The sequence below is a fragment of the Copadichromis virginalis genome, linkage group LG20 (genome assembly GCF_057382275.1).
Source record: "Copadichromis virginalis isolate Kocher_CV1m ecotype Utaka linkage group LG20, C_Virginalis_male_GT1.1, whole genome shotgun sequence".
NCBI lineage: Eukaryota > Metazoa > Chordata > Actinopteri > Cichliformes > Cichlidae > Copadichromis > Copadichromis virginalis.
This window is the reverse complement of record NC_140637.1, coordinates 18,879,342-18,901,297: the sequence shown is the minus strand read 5'-3', so window position 1 is coordinate 18,901,297 and position 21,956 is coordinate 18,879,342. Positions and strand designations below refer to the sequence as shown.

Sequence of the window (21,956 nt, the reverse complement as noted above, 5' to 3'; positions counted from 1 at the left end):
TATTTTTGTCGTAGCTGCTCAATTGTTTTTGTGCTCTAAATGGTACAGCATTCCAGCCTTAATTTCAAGTGCATGACCTTTCGCTGTACCTGTCTCCTGATTTGCCAGATTCCCTTCCATGCATTATGTGATTTTTACCTAATAACTACATAGGTGTTCTCTGATGGTAGTTGTCTGTTTGTAATGGAATTTGCCATACTGCAAAATTGTTCAGGAATTGTTTCAGAAAAATGAAAAAGAGTTCAAGGTGTTAACCTGGCCTCCAAATTCCCCAAAGAAAGGAATTAAAAATGTAAGTCCTTGGTTTGTTTTTTCATTTCCTACAGACAACCATTATTTGCTTTTAACAACCTTTTCTTGACTCAACCAAGTACAAAGTAAGGATTTTAAACACAAAACACCCCCTTAGCCTCCTACTGTAAATACAGTAGCAAACAGCAGTTATTAAAGACCAACAATCTGCTCCATCTGTAAAACAGATGACAAAATTATATGATATACCAGACAGGCATCCAACTGCCCAGTGATTAGTCAGGGCCTAAATTTTGTGTCTGTTTGACTTAAGCAAACATGAACTCATTCGTTCTTGTCAAGGATAGTAAAGTTTAACTTGACTCTTGTGTTTGCAGCTTCCAGTTTTCATCCCTGATGGATACTGAAAGGAAACACTGCAGAACTCAGGAAATTTGTCTATGTCAAAAGTGTTTGTGAGTGTGCTTATTACTGTGCAAGGAGGTCAATCCATATTTGTGCAAAATTAAACAAATGGAATAGGTAAAGACATTGTTTAGATTTGTATCCAGGAGTCATCTTTGGTTAGTTCTAAAAGATCAATCCTCATAGCACCATAAAACTTTAATCAGCAATGCTATATGTATAGATGTGCAGTACAAAATTAGTGTTCTTCAAATCTTTATGCATTATTTTATTCATGGTTTTATGTTACTGGAAGGTTTGTCAGCACTGAAGCCATCGGATTTTCAACAGCGATGGCTAGAAAATCAATGCTTCACATTACCGGAATCCTGCCTAGCTCGCTTTGCTTTTAAGAGTCTTTCAGTTCACAGAATCGGAGCCTAAAAGCTCTGAACAATGTCAGCATCCATATGATCCCTGTGTATTATGGGAATTTTCTATAGACATACACGCTGACTAAAGGATACCCAAAACTTTACAAATATTGTACATGAAATTGATACTTTTTGATCCATGATTATTATCTATTATAAAGTGAAATAAATTGATATTGGTTAGATTTAAGAAAAAGTCCAAACTTAATTCTGTTTAATACTATTTTTCCATTTAGCGTTATAAAGTAAACCTCGCAGACCATAAATCTGATAGTAGGTAAGTAATATTAAACATGTCATAATTAAATATTTGTCTTTTAGTCTGGGGTTTCAACATAGCTATTTATACAGTATGTTTCAAATTGTCAAAGGAATTACTCCAAGTTCTGTTTCTTACGGTCTCCTGTGGTGGTGTGTCTATTAACAGCCCAGAGAGTGGGTCTGGGAAGAAAAGATAACCCAAAAGCAGTCAACAGGCATTGCATTTACACTGACACATAAGAGGATGGGAGGGCACAACAGTCAGTGGAGGGTATTATTTACATGTCGGTGTTAAACAGAGACAATGGTATCAAGGGTCTGGAAGTCAACAGTGGAGTAACAAAATCAAATAAATAAACAAATAACACAAAGGTGAAAAGGTCAAATTTTCATATACACTAGGGCCGAACAGCTACCTTCTGGTTACAATATTGCAACCAGGAACAACAGAATGTTAAAAGCAAAAGATTAAGAGAAGTGACTCTCTGTCGATATTCCTGACCAAAATGCTATTTGTTAGGAGGTTTAGTCAGTGCAAATAGGGTTATGCAGAAGTTTATGAGTTTTTGGGAGGATTTTTTTATCACTTGTCAGATAAAGCATGTCTCATATCTTCAGAGCGACATATCAAGTTAAAATACGAAAACTTGGGAAATTTTATATCTTTATATATTCCAGAAAATATCACAAACAGTAATATATTACTCTCAATCCAGGACTGACGTTCATGCGTGGTACACAGCAAATCCAGCATGTCCAAATTAACACTGTCGGATTTGATTTCAACACTATTAAAGTGTCTATATGGGTCCACACCAGAAAGTGTTAATTTAACTCTTTTTGGAGAGTTGGTACGTTAACTCCGATTTAGTGTTAAACACCAAATCTGTCTGGAGTTGATAATTTAACACTTGGTGTTAAGAGTTTATATATTAACTCTCAAAGAGTATTTTAGTTTAACTACGTAAGAGTTATCTTCTAATTCATTCTAAAAAGCGGGAATTTTACTGTTCTGAACTTCTAGAAATTTTTTTTGGAAATAAACATTTACTAAAAAGATGCAATGGTTTTTGAAAAACATTTATTCTGAACTGTGCACCACAATTTCAAAACATCTTCTGAAAGATGTAACAGCATACATGTTCTCACTTTCATTAGAATTTTGTTTATCAAAAGGTCTGACATGGTAAATGCAAATAACAGCATTCTCATCACTTATTTCTTCAATACAATATGCATGTCCTTCATTCATCCCTTTGTGGAACTTCAACGCACTTCTGCTCTCCCCCATATTCCATCTTCACAAGCATATCCTGTGCGGAGATTGAATAAAAATTAGTTGGCGCTAATTAATGGCACAAATAATCCAGTAAACAATTGCAGCACAGAAAAAAAAAAGGAATCCTCTTTGAGCCATTACTTGTGTAAAGTATTTTCCCAAAAGACAAGGACACAGGCAACAGGTAATACTGAACTAAATGTAAAACCTCAACCTTTTTCATTTTTACCTGAACCGTGTGCACAAAACTCTGGAGGGATCTATGCTAACGTAGAATCCAGTCAGGACGTCAGCTACTGCTGTTTGCTCGTTTTTTTTTTATTTTTATGGGCGATCGTTTTCAGGCTTCAAGTAGCACCATTATACCAACATTTCACATTCTAGACATTGTTTTAGGTGTATTTGACCAAAAGTTTGACTGGAAATTCACATGCAAGCTTTTTTCAAGGCTGTGGTATTTGCCCGCAAACAATACCTTTCAGCTAGCTAAAACAGAATATTATGCTATCAGCGAGCAACATGGCTAATGCCTTTCACACAGCTTTGTCTCAACTCCAAAGAGCCACAGAAGTAAAAGCTCATAATAATAATTGAAACAATCGTTGAAAAAATGACTTACCAAGCATGGCAAACAACTCAAATATGTAGAGCAAAATGTTCTGAAACGGCTGCACTTCAGCTTCGATTGGAGCCGTGCTGGGGGCGGAGTCTGTGAATTTACTCTGTTGGTGTCATAGCCCCTCTAGGAGTTCAGAGTTAAGAGGTCAAGAGTTAATGTTTCCATTGTAACACCTCCAGATTTGACAGAGAAAGACTCATTTTTAACACTCGATTTTAACTACTATCATTTTACACCTCAGAGTTACATTAAAAGAATGTGACTCTGCTTAGAGTAAAATTAACTCTACTTTTGCAAGAAGACTATTAACACCAAAAAATTTAACACTTTTGAATTTGCTGTATATGGAGGGAATTTTAAACTTCACTGATGTATGCTTAGACTGCTCATTTTTCTGTTTGTTTATTAGCCAGAATACACCAACACTAGCATGACAAATTTCACAAAACATACTGTAGATGTGGAGCAAATCATATGTAGTGTTGATCTGGATCGTATTCTTAAAAATGTTCAAGTATAACAAATTTAAGCTTGCAGTGTGTGTATATACCATAATAACAGATCTTAAGCAAAACACCAAACTGTGATGGTCTGATACTATTTGAAAGACTACATTATTCTTGAGCCCAGTGTCATAAAAGACAATAAAAGCTGAAGAGTAAATACCATCCATCCATCCATCCTCATCCGCTTTGTCCGGGGCCGGGTCGCGGGGGCAGCAGCCTAAGCAAAGAGGCCCAGACCTCCCTCTCCCCAGCCACCTCCTCCAGCTTATCCGGGGGAATACCAAGGCGTTCCCAGGCCAGCCGAGAGATATAATCTCTCCAGCGTGTCCTGGGTCTGCCCCGGGGCCTCCTCCCGGTGGGACATGCCCGGAACACCTCACCCAGGAGGTGCCCAGGGGGCATCCTTGTCAGATGCCCGAACCACCTCAGCTGGCTCCTTTCGATGTGGAGCAGCAGCTGCTCTACTCTGAGCCCCTCCCGGATGGCCGAACTTCTCACCCTATCTCTAAGGGAGAGGCCAGCCACCCTTCGGAGGAAGCTCATTTCTGCCGCTTGTATCCGCGATCTCGTTCTTTCGGTCACTACCCACAGCTCGTGGCCATAGGTGAGGGTAGGGACGTAGACCGACCGGTAAATTGAGAGCTTCGCTTTTACACTCAGCTCCCTCTTCACCACGACGGACCGGTGCAGCGTCCGCATTACTGCAGCTGCAGCCCCAATCCGTCTGTCGATCTCCGGCTCCCTTCTCCCATCACTCGCGAACAAGACCCCGAGATACTTGAACTCCTCCACTTTGGGCAGGAACTCATCCCCGACCCGGAGTGGGCACTCCACCCTTTTCCGGCTGAGAACCATGGCCTCAGATTTGGAGGTGCTGATCCTCATTCCCGCTGCTTCACACTGCGAACCGTTCCAGTGCGAGCTGGAGGCCCTCACCCGATGAAGCCAACAGAACCACATCATCTGCAAAAATCAGAGATGAGATTCTGAGGCCACCAAAGCGAAAGCCCTCCGCCACTTGGCTGCGCCTAGAAATCCTGTCCATAAAAATTATGAACAGAACCGGTGACAAAGGGCAGCCCTGGCGGAGCCCATCACCCACCGGGAACGAGTCCGACTTATTGCCGGCAATGCGAACCAAGCTCTTGCAACGGTTGTATAGGGATCGAATGGCCCGTAGCAATGGGCCAGACACCCCATATTCCCGCAACACCTCCCACAGGACACCCCGAGGGACACGGTCAAATGCCTTCTCCAAGTCCACAAAACACATGCAGACTGGTTGGGCAAACTCCCATGCACCCTCAAGTATCCTGGAGAGGATAAAGAGCTGGTCCAGTGTTCCGCGACCAGGACGGAAACCGCATTGTTCCTCCTGTATCCGAGGTTCGACTAACGGATGAACTCTCCTTTCCAGCACCCTGGCATAGACTTTCCCAGGGAGGCTGAGGAGTGTGATCCCCCTGTAGTTGGAACACACCCTCCGGTCCCCTTTCTTAAAGATGGGGACCACCACCCCGGTCTGCCAGTCCACAGGTACTGCCCCTGATCTCCACGCAACATTGCAGAGGCGTGTCAACCAGGACAGCCCTACAACGTCCAGAGCCTTCAGGAACTCGGGGCGGACCTCATCAACACCAGGGGCTCTGCCACCAAGGAGTTGTTTAACTGCCTCAGTGACGGAAATTGGCGGGTCATTCCCCTCATCCCCAGACTCTGCTTCCTCCTCGGAAGACGTGTCAGTGGGATTAAGGAGGTCCTCGAAGTATTCCTTCCACCGCCTGACAATTTTCTCAGTCGACGTCAGCAGCGCTCCGCCAGCACTATACACAGTGCAGGTAGAGCACCGCTTTCCCCTCCTGAGACGTCTGACGGTTTGCCAGAATCTCTTCGAGGCAGTCCGAAAGTCCGAAGAGTAAATACTGAAAAGATAATCAGCAACACCTTGGGGCCCTTAATCTGGCAAATTGATTCGATAATAACCATCGAAAGGTGGTCTGGGAACTGTAGCGTCAGTTCTTGCAGTACAGAAAGCCATGCAACTGGAAAGCAGTACTGTCCTTAGATTTTTTGTAATGCGATTTAAAAAAAGATGAAGCAAGAAATAAAGTTCACTAAGATGGCATCAATGGTCAATGGTCAATGGTAACTTTATTGTCCCTGATGGGAAATTGATTCGCAGTATGTCAAAACAAACAACAAACATACAACCAACACATCACGTACACTCATTAAAAAAATACTATAATATAATATAAGCCTGATAAAACAACCTAGATATTCCATCGAAAAAAGTGCAATGTGCAATGGCAACAACACTTACAATTTAGTGTTGTTAATTAAGATAATAGCACTAGGTACAAATGACAATTTGTGTCGCTTTGTCTTCACTGCAGTCATTTTATAACGACGACCTGATGGAAGCAGTTGAAAATCGTTAAAGAGAGGATGATCTGAACACAACAGGACAGAAGTTGCCTTCCTCAGCACCTGCCTGTTATAAAAGTCCACAAGCAGGACCTGAGACCTCCCTAAAATCTTGCCCGCCACTTTAACCAGATTGTTAAGTCTGGTCTTATTATCCATGGACATACTACCGTACCAAGCAATGATACAGAAAGTTAAAACAGATTCAATAAAACTTTTATAAAAGAGAGTCATCATTTCAGATGAAACATTAAAACCTCTCAACCTCCTTAAAAAGTACAGTCTTTGTTGGGCCTTTTTCACTGTAGCAGCAAGATGTGACTCAAAGGACAGGGTCTTATCAAGAACAACCCCCAAGTACTTGTAACTATCCACCATTTCAATGGCTGCACCATTTACCACTGTAAGCTCAGGATGAGGGGATGACTTCCTGAAATCTATAACCATGTCCTTGGTTTTCAAGGTGTTAATCATTAAGAAGGACTGATCACACCATGAAACAAACTCCTCCACAACAGGCCCATGGGAATCCTCTTCACCATGAGGGAGGCTTACAATGACTGTGTCATCTGCGTATTTGATGAAATGCCTATTGGCCTGTGTGCTGCGACAGTCATTAGTGTACAAAATATACAAAAGAGGAGAGAGACAACAACCTTGTGGTGAGCCAGTGGAAGAGTTCAGCTGTTTGGAAAAACAGCCGTTTACTCTCACACACTGAGATCTATCAGTTAAGAAGTCTAAGATCCAACCAACGAGATTAAAATCAACGACGCCAAGCATTTAATGCCAAAAATGCAAACGTCATAGTGATGCAACAAAAGAATATTGGATACTGCCTACGTTTCAAATGACCTGCAATGTGAGTACTTGTTAATCATGCCCATGCATTAATGTATTATCCATTTGATTTCCATGTTAGTAAGAAACACTTAGACTCGGTCTTCAGTTTCCTCAAAATGTAGCTCTCCCAAGATGTGAAACTAATTGATTAAGGCAATCAAATTAGTGGAAATACACATCCTACTCAAATTTCTTCTATTGCTGAGGTGAGCAAGAAAATCTTCATAATTGCAATTACTGCCTGCTGTTGTCTCAGACATGCTCTCTGGTTGATACACCAGGATGACACTAATGCAATTACGTTCTATGGATTTTGATGAGACCTCTGACAAACACAAATCTGCACTGGTGGAGAGAATACATCTGGTCTAATGGCTTGACTCACAGGTTTCCAAATCTGGCTAACAGGTTCAAACAACAATCAACAATCAATAGTGTGACCTATTAAAAAAGAACAAAACACTCAAACAAACAATTCCCTTTTTGGTTATCACAGAGGACAGTACAGTCAATACTTGTGGAACATGATAAACTCCCGCTAGTGCTGGAAAACACTGTCAAGCGTCTGCATGATTTTTATGTTATATGTTAAAGAATTTCTGACTAGTGTCAGATTTCATTAAATGAGAAAAAACAAATATGGTATACCAAACAGCCAAACTGAGATACCACTATTGGTTCATTTATAAGTGAGGTGGCGGGCTCTCATCACTAATTCTGTAAATCTTCAACTCCTTAAAACACAATTTTATAACAAGTTGAAGCGCAAGAGGGGATTGTAGGTTGGCTCGGAAAGAAAAGCAGGGACACGAGAGAGACCTCAAAGTGGTAATCAAAATCAGTGCTGTCATTCGTTAGCACTCTGAGTGGGGACCTAGTGGATAACACTCAATGGGGCAATAAGCAGAATGAAAGAGTGTGAAATGATACGGGAACATGAACAGACAGCAGCCCTGGCCCTTCTCAGAGGACCTGGAGAACATGCCTGTCAACATCTATTTTGCTGCAGTCATTAACACTATAGCAGCACAAAGTTGAAGTTCCCCTTGCAACCTCATTTAATTTGAAAATCAAACCTTGAATTTTTATGGCAATGTTCAACACTGGATTTCAGCTTTAACAGTATCCTCTTCAAAACAAAATAACTACACTGCTTTTTTTGCCTTTATGTTCTTTAGGAATTGCTGGCACCCCTGTGGTCTTCAATGAGAATGGAGATGCTCCTGGTCGTTATGAAATCTACCAATACCAGATAACAAAAAACACCACAGAATACAAAATCATTGGTCACTGGACAGATCAACTCCACCTAGACGTATGTATTTTTAAACTGTTAGGTATGTCTGAAATATCGTATGCTTTCTTCTAATGTTCATTAATAATTGAACTTTTAAAAAGTTCCACAAAGTATGAGTTAACATTAAAGTTCAATTTTTAAAGTTGAAGTTAAAAAAAAAACCCACCTGGCTTTGAAACTATAATCACTTGTTTCAACTACTGGACAGACTGAGAAACTGAAAAAAAATTCCACATTGTGAACACTGTTTGCAAGTGCTTGCTGGCAGTTGACTTCAAAGTTATATGTGATATGCTAAAAACCTCCATATGATTGGTTTGGTTGATAGAAAATTGCCTTGGTCACCTGTAGTGTTCATGGAAGATGTTAATTTGTCCACAAACACCCACCCACTACTTGCTAAACTGTACTGAAACTGTGGTGTATAAGACACTTTTATGCTAACCGTATACCAAGTCACACTGCCAGTCCAAGCGACACCACAATGGCAGTGCACACCAACAGATGTGACATAATTTTTAGCTTTGAACAATCGTTCATTTCTCTATTTTTGTAACCTGGTGCGTTGGACCGGTGCCACAGCAGCTGGGTTGAAAACATAAGTGTGCAATCACGTCTTTTTCTTTCTTTTTTTTACCGTCATTTTAATAATATATTAGCACATAACCTTAAAGATTATAGAGGTTATACATTGGAAGATCTTGCTGCAACAGTTTGAAATCATGTGTCTTTGTGGAAAGCTTTAAAAAAAAAAAAAAAATCTCCACTCTGTTTTTCCAAATCTTTGCTTCTGGTTTCCCTGTATCAGCGCTGATGTGGCGGTATTGCCTGAATGGCAACATCTATCTTTCAGAAGAATACTGCGGTGGATACCTGCACCTTAAATGTGTCACCATATAGCAGTTTCACATGAACCGACCACAAAATGGATGGAATACTGGTGCTTTAATTCAAACCAGAACCCATTAGCTTTCAAAGTAAAAGTTGCACCTTTTGAAATGTGTTGCTTTCGGCACCTTCAGAGTAAAAGTTGTGAATTTTATTTTGAAGGAAAGGAAAAAGGCACTGTTTTTTTTTTGTTTGTTTTTTTCAAAGTCTCCCTTTTTTTTTTTTATTGCATCATACTTTTTAATTTTCACTACTATTCAGTGATCTGGGTCTCTTCAGTAGTTAGTGAATCTCTTCCATGCAAACTATAGGCGACTTCCAGAAGCAATCACAAGGTTTTTTTTGGTGTCCTCTATGTGAAAAATTTCATCTGGCAATAGCCAGCAATCACTTCCCATCAACAGCGAATACCTACTGATGGAAAGTTTCTGTAGTGACTGGTTTCTAGGCCTATGTGACTGGGGCCTTAACATAAATAACTAAAAACTAAACTAACTGTAAAATTTATAGTGTCATTTGGATTAAACCCATCCCAACAATGCTAAACCAGTCTCTAAACTTGTGGTCATTACATGTGACATTTACAGCAACAGAAAACCCATATGTAGTAAAGCTTAATTTATGCACTTCCTCATAACTTATCCCTAATATCCAAAACTATGCTAAATACATCTTGCTTATATGCAGCTTTATAGGGAATCATTCAACACAATAGTGACTCAAATCTCAAGAATTTATAGAAACAGAGATGCTTTGGGTCAAAAGACAGTATTATGCAGCGTGACCACATTTACACTCAAAATCATGGCGATAGCAGTAGGTGTGTAATGGAGGAAACAACATTTTTACACAACTATTTGCATCAACCTTTTTTTGACATTTGCTGTCATTCTTTACACACTAATACCAATTTCCTTTTTAATGTATACATAGTGCACAGAATCTGCAGTGTCTGAATATTTAAGCATCAAAACTACTATATTTTAAATGCAAAATCCTCTGAGGAAAAACATGTTTCCATCATGTTTTGCTATTAATGATTCTTAAGTCTCCCTCTGTGTGTTCTTATTTTGTTTACATGCATACTGTAGATAGGATTTTGGATTATCATAGACATCAAGAAGCTGAGTTATGGCAGTACACACAACACCAGCTCACCAACATCAGTAGCTGAGAGCTCTAAGAAGAATAAGAAATACCATAATTTTTGAAATGTCAGAACAATCATTTAACTATTTGGGTGTTTGAATTAAACTTTCCTGTCCATTTCCACACCCATTTAAGTTAATAAAACTTAACTTCGATCCAATGAAACCATGCTAATAACTATAAATAATAGTCTCAATGTAACTCATATCATGTAGTAAGTGTCTTAATATCTTAATTATTTTATTAATAAATATTGTCAATATTCTTTCAATAATAACCTTTTTAATGTACTTTCAATTGTACTATAATGAATAACTGAAAATATTTACAATTATATGATTAAAATATAGGAAGATATAGTAAATTATGTCAATAAAATACACAATACTTATGCATATTCTGCGTCTACTACATTTGAAAAAGCCAAGTATATCGATAGGAAATAGATTAAAAAACACACACAAATGTGAAAAAATGTTTTGTGTAGACAGAGTTACTAAAGCTCTTTTTTTCTTTTACCTTTCCATCTAGACTAATGACATGCAGTGGCCTGGTGAAACACAAGAAGTCCCTTCCTCTATATGCAGTCAACCCTGTCGTCCTGGGCAGCGCAAGAAGACAGTGAAGGGAATTCCTTGTTGTTGGCACTGCGAGAATTGTGATGGTTATCAGTATCAGGCAGACAATTACACCTGCAAGATGTGCCGCTTTGATTTGCGTCCCAATGACAACCACACTGGCTGCGTTCCCATTCCCATTATCAAGCTAGAGTGGAGCTCACCATGGGCCGTGATACCAGTCCTCATTGCAGTCTTTGGGATTATGGCCACTCTGTTAGTGGTTGTAACCTTTGTGCGTTACAATGATACACCAATTGTTAAGGCATCTGGTCGAGAGCTTAGCTATGTGTTGCTGACAGGTATCTTTCTGTGCTATGCTACAACATTCCTTATGATCTCTGCTCCTGATGTGTTCGTATGCTCACTGCGAAGGATTTTCCTTGGTCTGGGTATGAGTATAAGCTATGCAGCACTGCTTACCAAGACAAATAGGATCTACAGGATTTTTGAGCAGGGCAAGATGTCGGTCAGTGCCCCTCGATTTATCTCCCCAGCCTCGCAGTTAGTTATCACATTTAGTCTGATATCAGTGCAGCTCCTTGGAGTGTGCATCTGGTTTGGTGTTGACCCATCACAAGCCATCATAGACTATGTAGACCAGCGCACAGCAAATCCCGACATGGCCCGTGGCGTCTTGAAATGTGATATATCAGACCTGTCTCTCATCTGTCTGCTGGGTTATAGCATGCTTCTGATGGTCACCTGCACAGTTTACGCCATCAAGACTAGAGGGGTTCCAGAGACATTCAACGAGGCCAAGCCTATCGGCTTCACAATGTACACCACCTGCATTGTGTGGCTTGCCTTTATCCCCATCTTCTTCGGGACCTCACAATCAGCGGAAAAGGTAAATATCAAATTTAAAATTTGCTAGAAGAGTAAGGTCACAAATTGAATTAGTCCCAGTTGTGTAACTGGTTTAGAATGGTATGATGCCAGTGTAGTCTGTATGCTTTCAACAGCAGTTCTCTATTTAAGGCTACAATAGTCTAGTGAATTCACTTGTGCATGTTCACATGTCAGTTTTCCATTTGTAGTTCTTTTATATTTCCTGTGCTTTTTATTATGAAGAAAATGGCCACTCAAACTGTTTGTTGTAAAGCATCAGCTCCTTGTGTCTGTATATGTGGAGCTATTCATCATGAGCTGATGGGCTTTGTGCTCCACTGTGGGATTACAAGACTTTTAAAGTGGGCTTGTGAGAATAATTCATTCACCTCAAGTTTGCTTGGATATGTTTTCTTTAATTGTCTTTCTATGTGTGTTTGACTACTCAGTATTTGCACCCAGTGAAGCTGAATCAATCACTGCACATTCATGCACACAGAAATAGAGAACGCATGTTTGAGAAGTAGCATAAAATTACTGTGGCTGTTGATGTTGCTTGTCAGTTGAAAGTGAATTGCAAATTAGCTCTTACAAGTGCTAATTTTGAGGTTGCACAGCGCAGATGTACATCTAAAAAGCAGAGAGTGAAAAAGTCAAACCACCAACTGCAACAGAAGCTTCAATATTGGAGTACTATAGCCATAATAGCAGCCTTTGGGTTGTTAATATCATAAAAAGGTGGGGATAAATTTGCATGAACATTGGCTACCAATATTCTGATAGTAACATCTGGAGTTTTTTGGAAACAAAGCTCCTTAGTTTGAAAAAAAGAAATATAAGGTTGTCTTACAATGGATAGCAGTTTTTTTGTGAACATGCTTGCTGCCATTTGCTATGGTAATTCATGAACGTAAACACAGCCACTGATGAGGCAGCGAAGGTGAAAATCACTTCTGGCCTTCATTTGTATGTCCAACAGTGAAAAGCAGGTGGATGAAACGATAGGAGAAATTATTCTCTGTATTAGGGGTTTTAATTAAATTGAACTGGCACATATACAAATCAAAGGCATGTTGAACGACTGAAGGTCATATATGATTTACACTGCAAGCTAAATCTTTGGACAGTCTAACAGTAAAAAAACAAAACAAAAAAAGCATCACAAACTATGACGACTGATGAAAAAGGCCCTTCACATACATTGTTGTATTTGCCAGCCATTCACTTTAACAGTGATCAACAGATGAACTATGTTTTATTTATTCAGCAAATATTATTCTAATTACACCCATTATATATAAATTTATAACTGATTCTCACTTTGCATAAATACATTATCAGCTGTAGCTTCACCCTACAATTTTTTATATTATGTAATAGGAAGATTTGTTGAATAATGCTGCTCTTAATTTCATTATTTTTAAATGAACACAAGGAGAGAGCAACAAAAAGTGCCTTAGTAACAGCACAGTTATCTCTAAGGAAGAGATTTAACAATTTTTTGCAGCTGAAATCTTAACTTGTCACAGTTTAGATCCGTTAATGATCGCTGCATTGGACTTAGGTGGTATAATTCCACTTAAAGTGCTTATGCTGGCTCTTTACACTGAACTAAGCCATCTTTATCACACCTATGCTTTCCCTACTGAGATTCAAAATAACGTCAAAATGTCTGCCATGAAACAAGTCTGTTCCTTTCATTATGTGTCAGTATGTATTTTCCCTATTCATGAGAGAAGAGGCTTGCCATCCAGCTTTGTCCTGGTATAGCTGCTACTACCGGCAGACAATGGAGCCCTCAAAGCTGTCGCTGGATGGGCCTGTCATAAAAGAATAAGTATTAGACCAGACATATTAAAACATTAAATTTGATATATTCACAGTCAAAGCCTAAAGTCTTAAACACAAAGGCTGGTGGGAAACAACCTAAGTTAGAATATGGTTTGGGATGAAAAGGCCATAGAGCTGCATGTTTCAAATGACACAGTTTCTCAGCCAGAATTCTGGAAGTCTACTGATTAAGAGCATTTTTCAAGAAGGTAAAAGCTTCTTTAGGCTGCTCCCTTATTCACAAGGAGTCACCACAGCAGATGGATGGCCTATCTGAAGTAGTAGCAGTGGGTATTGTCTGTGTATTTGGAGTCTGGAGAGTTTTTTGTTAAAAATCATTTTAGTTGATTTCACGAAAGTCTAGAAAAATAAATATATAACTAAACCAAAAAGCCTGAACACTTTACCAAGGCTTGGCAACTTTGTGGGAGTGTGATCCAGTGATTGTGTTCACATGGGTCACAAATAGGTAGGGTTACCTCTGGACAAGGAATGCATAAAAACAAAAAGGAGCAATCTGACTTCGATGAAAGTTCATAATACTTTCTATGTCTGGTCCTGTTCTTTCACTGTGCCAATGGTGAAGATTGGTAACCATTTCGGCACGTCAGGGAAATTTATGTCATAAAGGCTGATAGAAGTGGACAAGGGTCTTGGCTGCCCTCACAGAGTAACTCCACTCTGTACTCTAGAGGGCTAGGGTTCCAAACTCACCCTAGGCCATGTGTAATCTTCTCAGGAGATTACAACAATCCCCCTCTATCACCAGGGAATGCTCGTGTGCTGTTTGCAGTAATGATGGAGCACAAAGCTCTGTCACCTCCATCTTCCACTGACATCTTTTTTTCTGACACGGCTTTAGGCAGCTTAATTTCAACAGAGCTTCTCTACATTTTTTTTTTTTTTTTACATCAACATGACATGGCATTGCCTTTCCACTTGAACTAACTGAACACTCTACAATATAATACCTATAGAATCCAAACAAAACACTCATTGATGCTACACAAACCACCTTGTAACTTCCAATGTTATTTTTGTCTTGTGCTACAACACTGACATCTAGTTGTACTGATGGCCATTGGACTAGTTAAAATTCTGTAAGAGAAAGGTTGTGAGCAGAAGAACTGGATGAGTGTAAAGCCCTTTGACACAACTCTGATGACTGGACAACTGGGTCTCTCAAGGGTTTTCAAGGTGTGAAAACCATTTTTTTTAGCAACCATATGTTTTGAGGTTTATGGAGATGAAATAAATTGCAAGGGCAGTCCAGATTTTCAGAGTAATTTTCTTTTCCTAAAGAAACCATACAAAGAGAGCGACATTAAGCAATGCGCCCACTACACAGGGGTGGCTGTAGCCCATAGGAAAACACCCTAAAATCTCTGAGCCACCTCTTTTCTTGGTTTACTACATTATTAAATTGATATTAATAACATTTACACAATATATTAATATAATCTAATACAAGTACAGAACAAATAACATAAGAATAACTAAAAAAAAAGAATAACACCAAAACCCCTACAATAAAAAAAAGTGTGATTCATTCAGGCCCCACATCACAAACTTACAGAGCTTAAAGACTGCTACTAATGTCTTAGTGCCAGATACCACGGGACATTTTCAGGGGTCTTGTGGACTATGCCTCAATTGTTCAGTTATTTTGGCAGCATGAGAGGGATCTAGTGGATATAAGGCCAGAGGTTTTAATGTTATGGCTGATTGGAGAATGTCACAACTGTATGTTGGGAAACATCATCTATAACTGTTGACAAGAGCCCTTTTGGCTATTCCCATGTCAAACAGCTCAGTCATTTGTGATGTCTGCAAATGTAATGTCAAACAAAACCTTGGGCAAATCTCTTTGAAGGATGTTTCTCAGCTGTGTTTCACTGTACACTTACTGCCTTGTGTTCATCAACTTTAGAGAGGCAAAGTAAGCTGTTCTCTACTTCCCCTTTATTCAATTAAGGTTTTCACGCAATGATATTGGGAAAAAGATGAAGTTGGATCACAGTTTCTTTGTTAAATTCATGAAACTAACATTTAAATCCAGGACACTGTATTTTCATATTTTGCACTGGTTTTGCACCTTAAACAGAAATTTAAAGCATGTCATAAAAATTAATCGATGCCAAATGTTGTCTACCTACTAACATCTGCCCTGACTCGTCGCATTCTCTACAGTAACAAATTAGAGATGTACTGTGTATGAGTTCTAGGGTGATTATCATAAATGAAAAATTTATGATATAGGCCTTTTTATTATGCTGTAGGCCGTTTCTTTCCACTCCCCAGTTGTTGCCTATAGCTATGTATCTGCTACCCAGCTGTGAGTAGCAGCTGTCACTGGCTTCAGAAAACACACAATGATGTTGTCTAAAACCTCAGGGTAAAAACATCTATGCATCAGGGGGGCTTTTTTTTTTATATGCATATCATAAAATAAACAAACCCTGAAATGACGGTAGAAGTCAGGAGTCACCAGTTTACATAAATGTTCCTGTGTTCCATCACAATTTGCTATATAAGATGTGAAACATAGAAATATCGTCCACTAAACTTCCTTTTAGCTAAAGGAGAGTGACTTCATTCTGTAGCTTGAACTGGGAAGGCTCTGAGCAACACTCGGTCTTGTTATGTACGCAGTTTAATTTGAGACTATCGCATTTCTTTCCATGACACAGTGCTTCCAAAAAATATTATTATTTTGTCTCTATTATCTCTTTTATAATACAGATGTACATCCAGACTACAACCCTAACCATCTCTATAAGCCTCAGTGCATCGGTCTCTCTGGGTATGCTCTACATGCCCAAAGTCTACGTGGTTCTTTTCCATCCAGAGCAGAACGTACCCAAGCGCAAACGCAGTCTAAAGGCTGTGGTCACTGCAGCCACCATGTCCAACAAGTTCAACCCTAAAGGTGGCCTGAGGCCCAACGGAGAGGCCAAATCTGAACTTTGTGAAAGTCTTGAAACACAAGGTTGGTATCACACAATGACATCCATCCATGCAACAAAGGAAAGACAGGTCAACCAGCATCTGTTAATGCACTCTGTATGCAGAAAATAATGAACTCCTTTTAAGTGAAGATTACATTTTTCTTTAACAGATGACAAAAAGAACGATGGGAATAATTAGAAGTGATAGGGGTTGTGTCACATTAGCTTCTCACTTGCACATAAGTGACGTAGTAGTTAAGTGTTCCCTTTAAAAAAGACTGGAAGTTAATTTTCTCTATTTGAAGGATTATTTTTTAATTTTACTGTATGCAATAGCAAAATAGTTAAATTTTCAAAAACTATATTGATACTGGATTTGCCAGTCAGAAGGTGTGGCAGGGGGCCCATACTATTCTGAAAGGGATAAAAGCAAGGATAACTCAGTGTTGGAGATGAGGATATTTCAATCACCAAGACAAATGGTATGAACAGGCAGTGCCTGTGTGGGGGCAGGAATAAATCCAGTCAAGCACCCCCACATGTTGTGATTACTTAAGGTACTGATTTTTTACTCTGACAAGCTGAACAATATACCATGATATATATCCGGACTAAAAAAAAAGACAACTTACACTTATGTGTATGTTTTCTTCCTATCTTGAAAGGGAATTGTTACAGTATCTTATCCAATTACAGAACCCATTTATAGGTGCTGAGACTTAACCTCTGGTTTAAACTGTGAATCTAACAACTGCTCTTTGTGCTTATGTGTCAGATTGTGTTGAGGGAGGGGAGCCTTGTGAGGGACTTTAGACTCTCAGGTAACCTGATTAGAAAATAACTTTGCTCTTCTGTCATCCGTGAGCACTTTTTCCTGTTAATTTCTGCTAATGTTCACCACAACACCTGTGCCTGCCTACACAATGCAAAAAAGCATCCCTGCTAAAATTCAGCACCCTGAATGACATAAAGCATTAATCACACAGTCACAAATCCACCCTGGACCAAGGGATATTAACTTGGATAAACAAGATTGGTGTGTGGTGCTGTAAAATGGCCAATCAGCATGGTAAAGCCTGTTAATGTGAGAAGATGACAACCCTCTGCCGGAGAGGAGACAAGCGATAGCCATGTGTCCCCTGTAATTTGTTTCCCTGTTGACAAAAGAAGGAATTTGTGATAATGGGACAACAACAACAATAAGAGTGAACAGGAAAAGACAGATGGGTCTGCCAGCTCCAATTCTTTCTGGACCATCTATTCTTTATCTTGGCCTCGCAGCATATAAATATTCAAATAAGGTTCATTTATCAATGCTTTTCTTGGAAGATATGCTTTGGATGAAATGGCAAGAATACCGCCCCCATTCACCCACCCAGTATGGCCCTGACAAATATACCAGAAGCGTTTACCATTGCACATCTCTCCTCTGCAGCACTTTTGCCCCTACTCTGGCTTTCAGCCGTCTTCTGATTGGATTCATCCCTTCTGACATATTCAATCAGCCAAGGCTGCTGTAGGCAGATTGGCAGATTGGTAGTGTGATTACCACCACAGAGCATGCTCGCTGAGGACAGTTTTACTTTTAAAAATTACACATACACTCACATTTGCACAGACATATGTGTGCAGACAAGCATGACTGCACACATACTCATAGGTACTGTATGTATGACAGTCACATTTGACCAGTGGTTTGGGTTTGTTATGATTGCTGTGGTCTGCCCTCTGGTCATCTGACTTATGTACTTCATTCACAGCTCACAAATTTCCACAAACAATGAAAAGAATAATTAGAACCATTACCAAATGTTGATAGCAAAAGCTATACGGCCGGGACAGATCACATATCGCCTTAATTGTATTTTACATGTAAAACACCACAGTTAAGAATGGTAATACATTGACTGCTGCATGCTTTGCTTGATGCACATAGAAACCACAGGTCGTTGCATGCACTAAAATACTTGCATTTGAATGGTTACTCCCGTATTTTATGCTACTGCTGTGAACTGCTTGGTAGTTTAGTAGTTTGTATTTTGGAATTGCAATTTAATAGTATAATCTAAAAAAATAGAGAGTTTTCCTGATTTTACTATGCTGTAGAACCAGGTACATATGAGTGCAAAACTCAAGTGACTCTGAATAATTTTGCATTGCTGTCAAATCTTATGATACTATGTTTTTAAAATGTCTGCAATATTACCAGACAGACTTATCTCAAGGGAAAACAAGAGGAAAACATGTAAATATGATGCATCTGTATGTATACACAGGCAGGAATTGTTACATTTTTATTTACTGTCAGCGTTGGAAGATGGTTTTATACTGGCACCACAGATGTTTTCGTGACTCCTCAAGGCACCCATGCCAAACTAACAACAAAGCATTGAAGAAAAAAAAAGAAGAGCTGCTGTAGTATTTTAACCCAAATTCTAACAAAGCAGTTTTCCTGCCTAAACCAAGATCAGTATTTGTGGTGAAAAGAAATGATAATACAAATTAATACATTAAATGAATACTGTTACCAAACATAAATAATATACCTGTAAAATGTGAGGATAATTCCATTTCACGTCATATGTACATTATATATTTTTTGGATTTTTAGACTAGATCTAATAATGTCATTTGGAGGTTTAAAGGATTTTAGATGAGGATTCCTTTTACATTTAACAGATATTACTTTTTAATATAAAAGTAATTTTACTAAATATTTTCAAACTATTATTATTTTAATAAAAAAAGAAATCAAAAGATTAACAGTAACTAATCATTTGGATAAATGAGCCCAAACGTTATATACGCCATAAGAAAATGAACAGAACCTCTTCTTTAGAAACCAGCACATCCTCCATAAACAAGGGAACATTTATTACCATCCAAAAAAGAAGAAACGGACAGCTCTTTAGATAAAAACAAGCTGTTCCTCTTTTATCATACTTTTATGATATATATTTATGTTGGTTGCAGCTTTTATTAGATGGGCTGTGATTACAGATGTTGTTGAATTTGTGCATTTTACACATCACTAACAGTTTATTTTGTATCTTAGACGTGAGCATGCGAGACATTAAGATAATTTAACATTAGCATCAAGCTATTAAAATTAGTTTCACTTGTGCTTGTTTACTTGAGTCGTTCATAAGGAGAACTTTACAAAAATCAGAATTCCAACACTATGATTGCCTATTTGAATCTCACCCATTGCATTTTTAACCCTTCTTTCTTCTTCCCTATTACTACAGTGTTGGCCTCAAAGCAGACATACATAAGCTACAGTAACCATGCCATCTAAGACCGAGATGAGCCGTGGAAGAGGAGAAAAGGCCTGCCTGAGGAGAAATCACCTGATTGTGGGGGCATATTGGGGATACACTGGAGAACTTTCAAGCTGCTACATCAGAGGATTGGGGTGGAAAGATGGGAATTTGTCACTCCAAAGGATGTCATATTTTTTTTATGGAATCATGTAAAGGCTTGGATGCAAATTTTATGATAAATTAGTAGCTTGTAGGAGGGAGAGAAGAGATGTAAGGGAGCTTGGGCAGTTAATTTTCCTCTTCCCACCCTGAGCATTGATCAGTGACGTTTCCAGATGCAGGCTGAATGAACCACCTGGAGCCTACAGATTTTTATTTATTTTTTCTGAAGTGTATAGAGCACAAGTTCAGTTCTCTCTGATACTGAATTGTTTGTCTCATTTCAGTAAAAACAGGGGAAAGCATTCTGTTTTTATCAAATGCAGCTGACGAAATGAAGTGGTGTAAAAAAAATGTAGTAGTTATTTTTGGTTACAGGTGTATTTGGAGTTGAAAGCTGCAGTACTCTTCAGACTGTACATGCCTTACGACAGTACACTCAGTATTCCTACATGAACTAAATATATCTGAAACACATGAAAATAAGGCAGTGGGTCTCCCCAGTAGTTTTTTTTTTTTACTGTTTCATAATAATGAGGACACCACCGTTTTGGCAATCCTAGTGTACAGTCCCAGAGCATGCTTATGGGAGCATCACGTGTACTGTGCTGTGTTGTCAACGTCTATGGAATGCAACATTTGTCATCGTTGTCATTCACAGTGGAGATGTCATTTTTGGGGTATCCCTCTGCTGAACGAAAATAAGTCAAACAAACCAAACACAAATTGCCATGCAATAGCTCTATGGTTGACATCACATTCCATAAATGTCAGTCAGGACTTGGACACTTGACTGTAAACATCTGAGATTGAGGGGCTCTTATTTATCATGCACCTATTGAAGCCTTTTGAAAGACTGTCAAAATTTCACTTGTAGCGTTGAAAGTAATTGACAAATTTAGCCTAAAAGAGTTTTGATTAAAATTCAATAAGATTGTAAGACTTGTAATAAAGACTGTATACTCTGTACCTTAATGCAGGGTATTGTGATATAGTAGATTTTTAAAGAAAAAAAAGACAACAACAAGCTGTTGTCATGCCAGACATATTGTTATTAAAGCCTGACAACATATGATAAATGGGACAGAAGAAATGCACTACAAGACTAATCTGTGTGCTTGCAAAAGATTTTTATGGAAAAAAAAATGCATTCCTCTTCTGGGTCTTGGATTTTATGCCTGAAGTGGAAATGATAAAATATATTTTTAAAATAATTTTTTTGATTTAAAACAAGGCTCAAGTAGCTAGCCGGCGTTAATACCAATTTTGAAAAGGTATTGACTTAGTTCAGACAACTGGTCAAAAAGTTCAAACATAATTAGCAATATGATATATTGTTTCAACATATACTGTAACAATTTAAATTAACATTCAATCCATTGTCTGATTTTTATATATATCAATAAAAGATACAGCCATGCTGTACTAAGTAGTAGCAAGTTCACCTTCCACTTGGCAGCTATCTTAATTATTTCTTGCTTCCAGCAAACAATTTGACTTTGTGGTAACAAGACCCACCTATTTTTCTTTCCACAGAAATTGCTGGAAACCCAAATATAGACAAAAGGCCATAAACATGACACCAGCAGGATACACTTCTTTGTTTGTGTATAAAGGATGTGCAAAAAGAATTGTTTGTTTAAATGTTAACCAGCCGGTAGTTTCTCAGGTTTACTTTGAAGTATTTCTGCCCCCTAGTGATCAAGAGTTTCTAAGTACCGCTTTAAATCTCTACAGTGATACATCACTGCTCCATGCCTACTAATTAATTGGTTTTCACAGTACTGAACATAAAAAAAAAAAAAAAATCAAAGGTATGAATACTTGCTTGATAAATAAGGGCCACTGCCTTCATTCTGTGCCTCATATCCATTAAACTACTTCTGCTAAATGTTCCATGTTTGTGTTGCCAGTATTACCTTTCAGTTGTTCAGTTTAAACATTATTACGGATGAATTCAGTGTACAAT

General features: G+C 38.7%; 1 protein-coding gene and 1 long non-coding RNA gene across 4 annotated transcripts in view; one reads left to right on the top strand and one right to left on the bottom strand.

Annotated features, from left to right (window-relative positions):
• The window catches only part of LOC146684646 (metabotropic glutamate receptor 4-like), a 205,144-nt gene extending 184,155 nt beyond the window's left edge, over positions 1-20,989 (top strand). For 2 of the 3 annotated variants that reach the window (XM_085444965.1, XM_085444964.1), the window contains 4 exons: positions 8,184-8,320; positions 10,871-11,806; positions 16,360-16,606; positions 19,814-20,989. In XM_085444965.1, the coding sequence (XP_085301091.1) occupies positions 8,184-8,320; positions 10,871-11,806; positions 16,360-16,606; positions 19,814-19,863 (1,370 nt within the window). In that variant the 3' untranslated portion in view covers positions 19,864-20,989. Of the gene's footprint in view, positions 1-8,183; positions 8,321-10,870; positions 11,807-16,359; positions 16,607-17,340; positions 17,387-19,813 lie in introns of all 3 variants that reach the window. The other variant, XM_085444966.1, reaches the window with a different exon arrangement.
• LOC146684647 (uncharacterized) lies at positions 2,396-3,528 on the bottom strand. The gene is made up of 2 exons (XR_014917327.1): positions 3,230-3,528; positions 2,396-2,644 (listed from the first exon to the last, which is right to left on the bottom strand). It is a non-coding gene; the product is annotated as an uncharacterized LOC146684647 (long non-coding RNA).
• Positions 20,990-21,956: the final 967 nt, after the last annotated feature.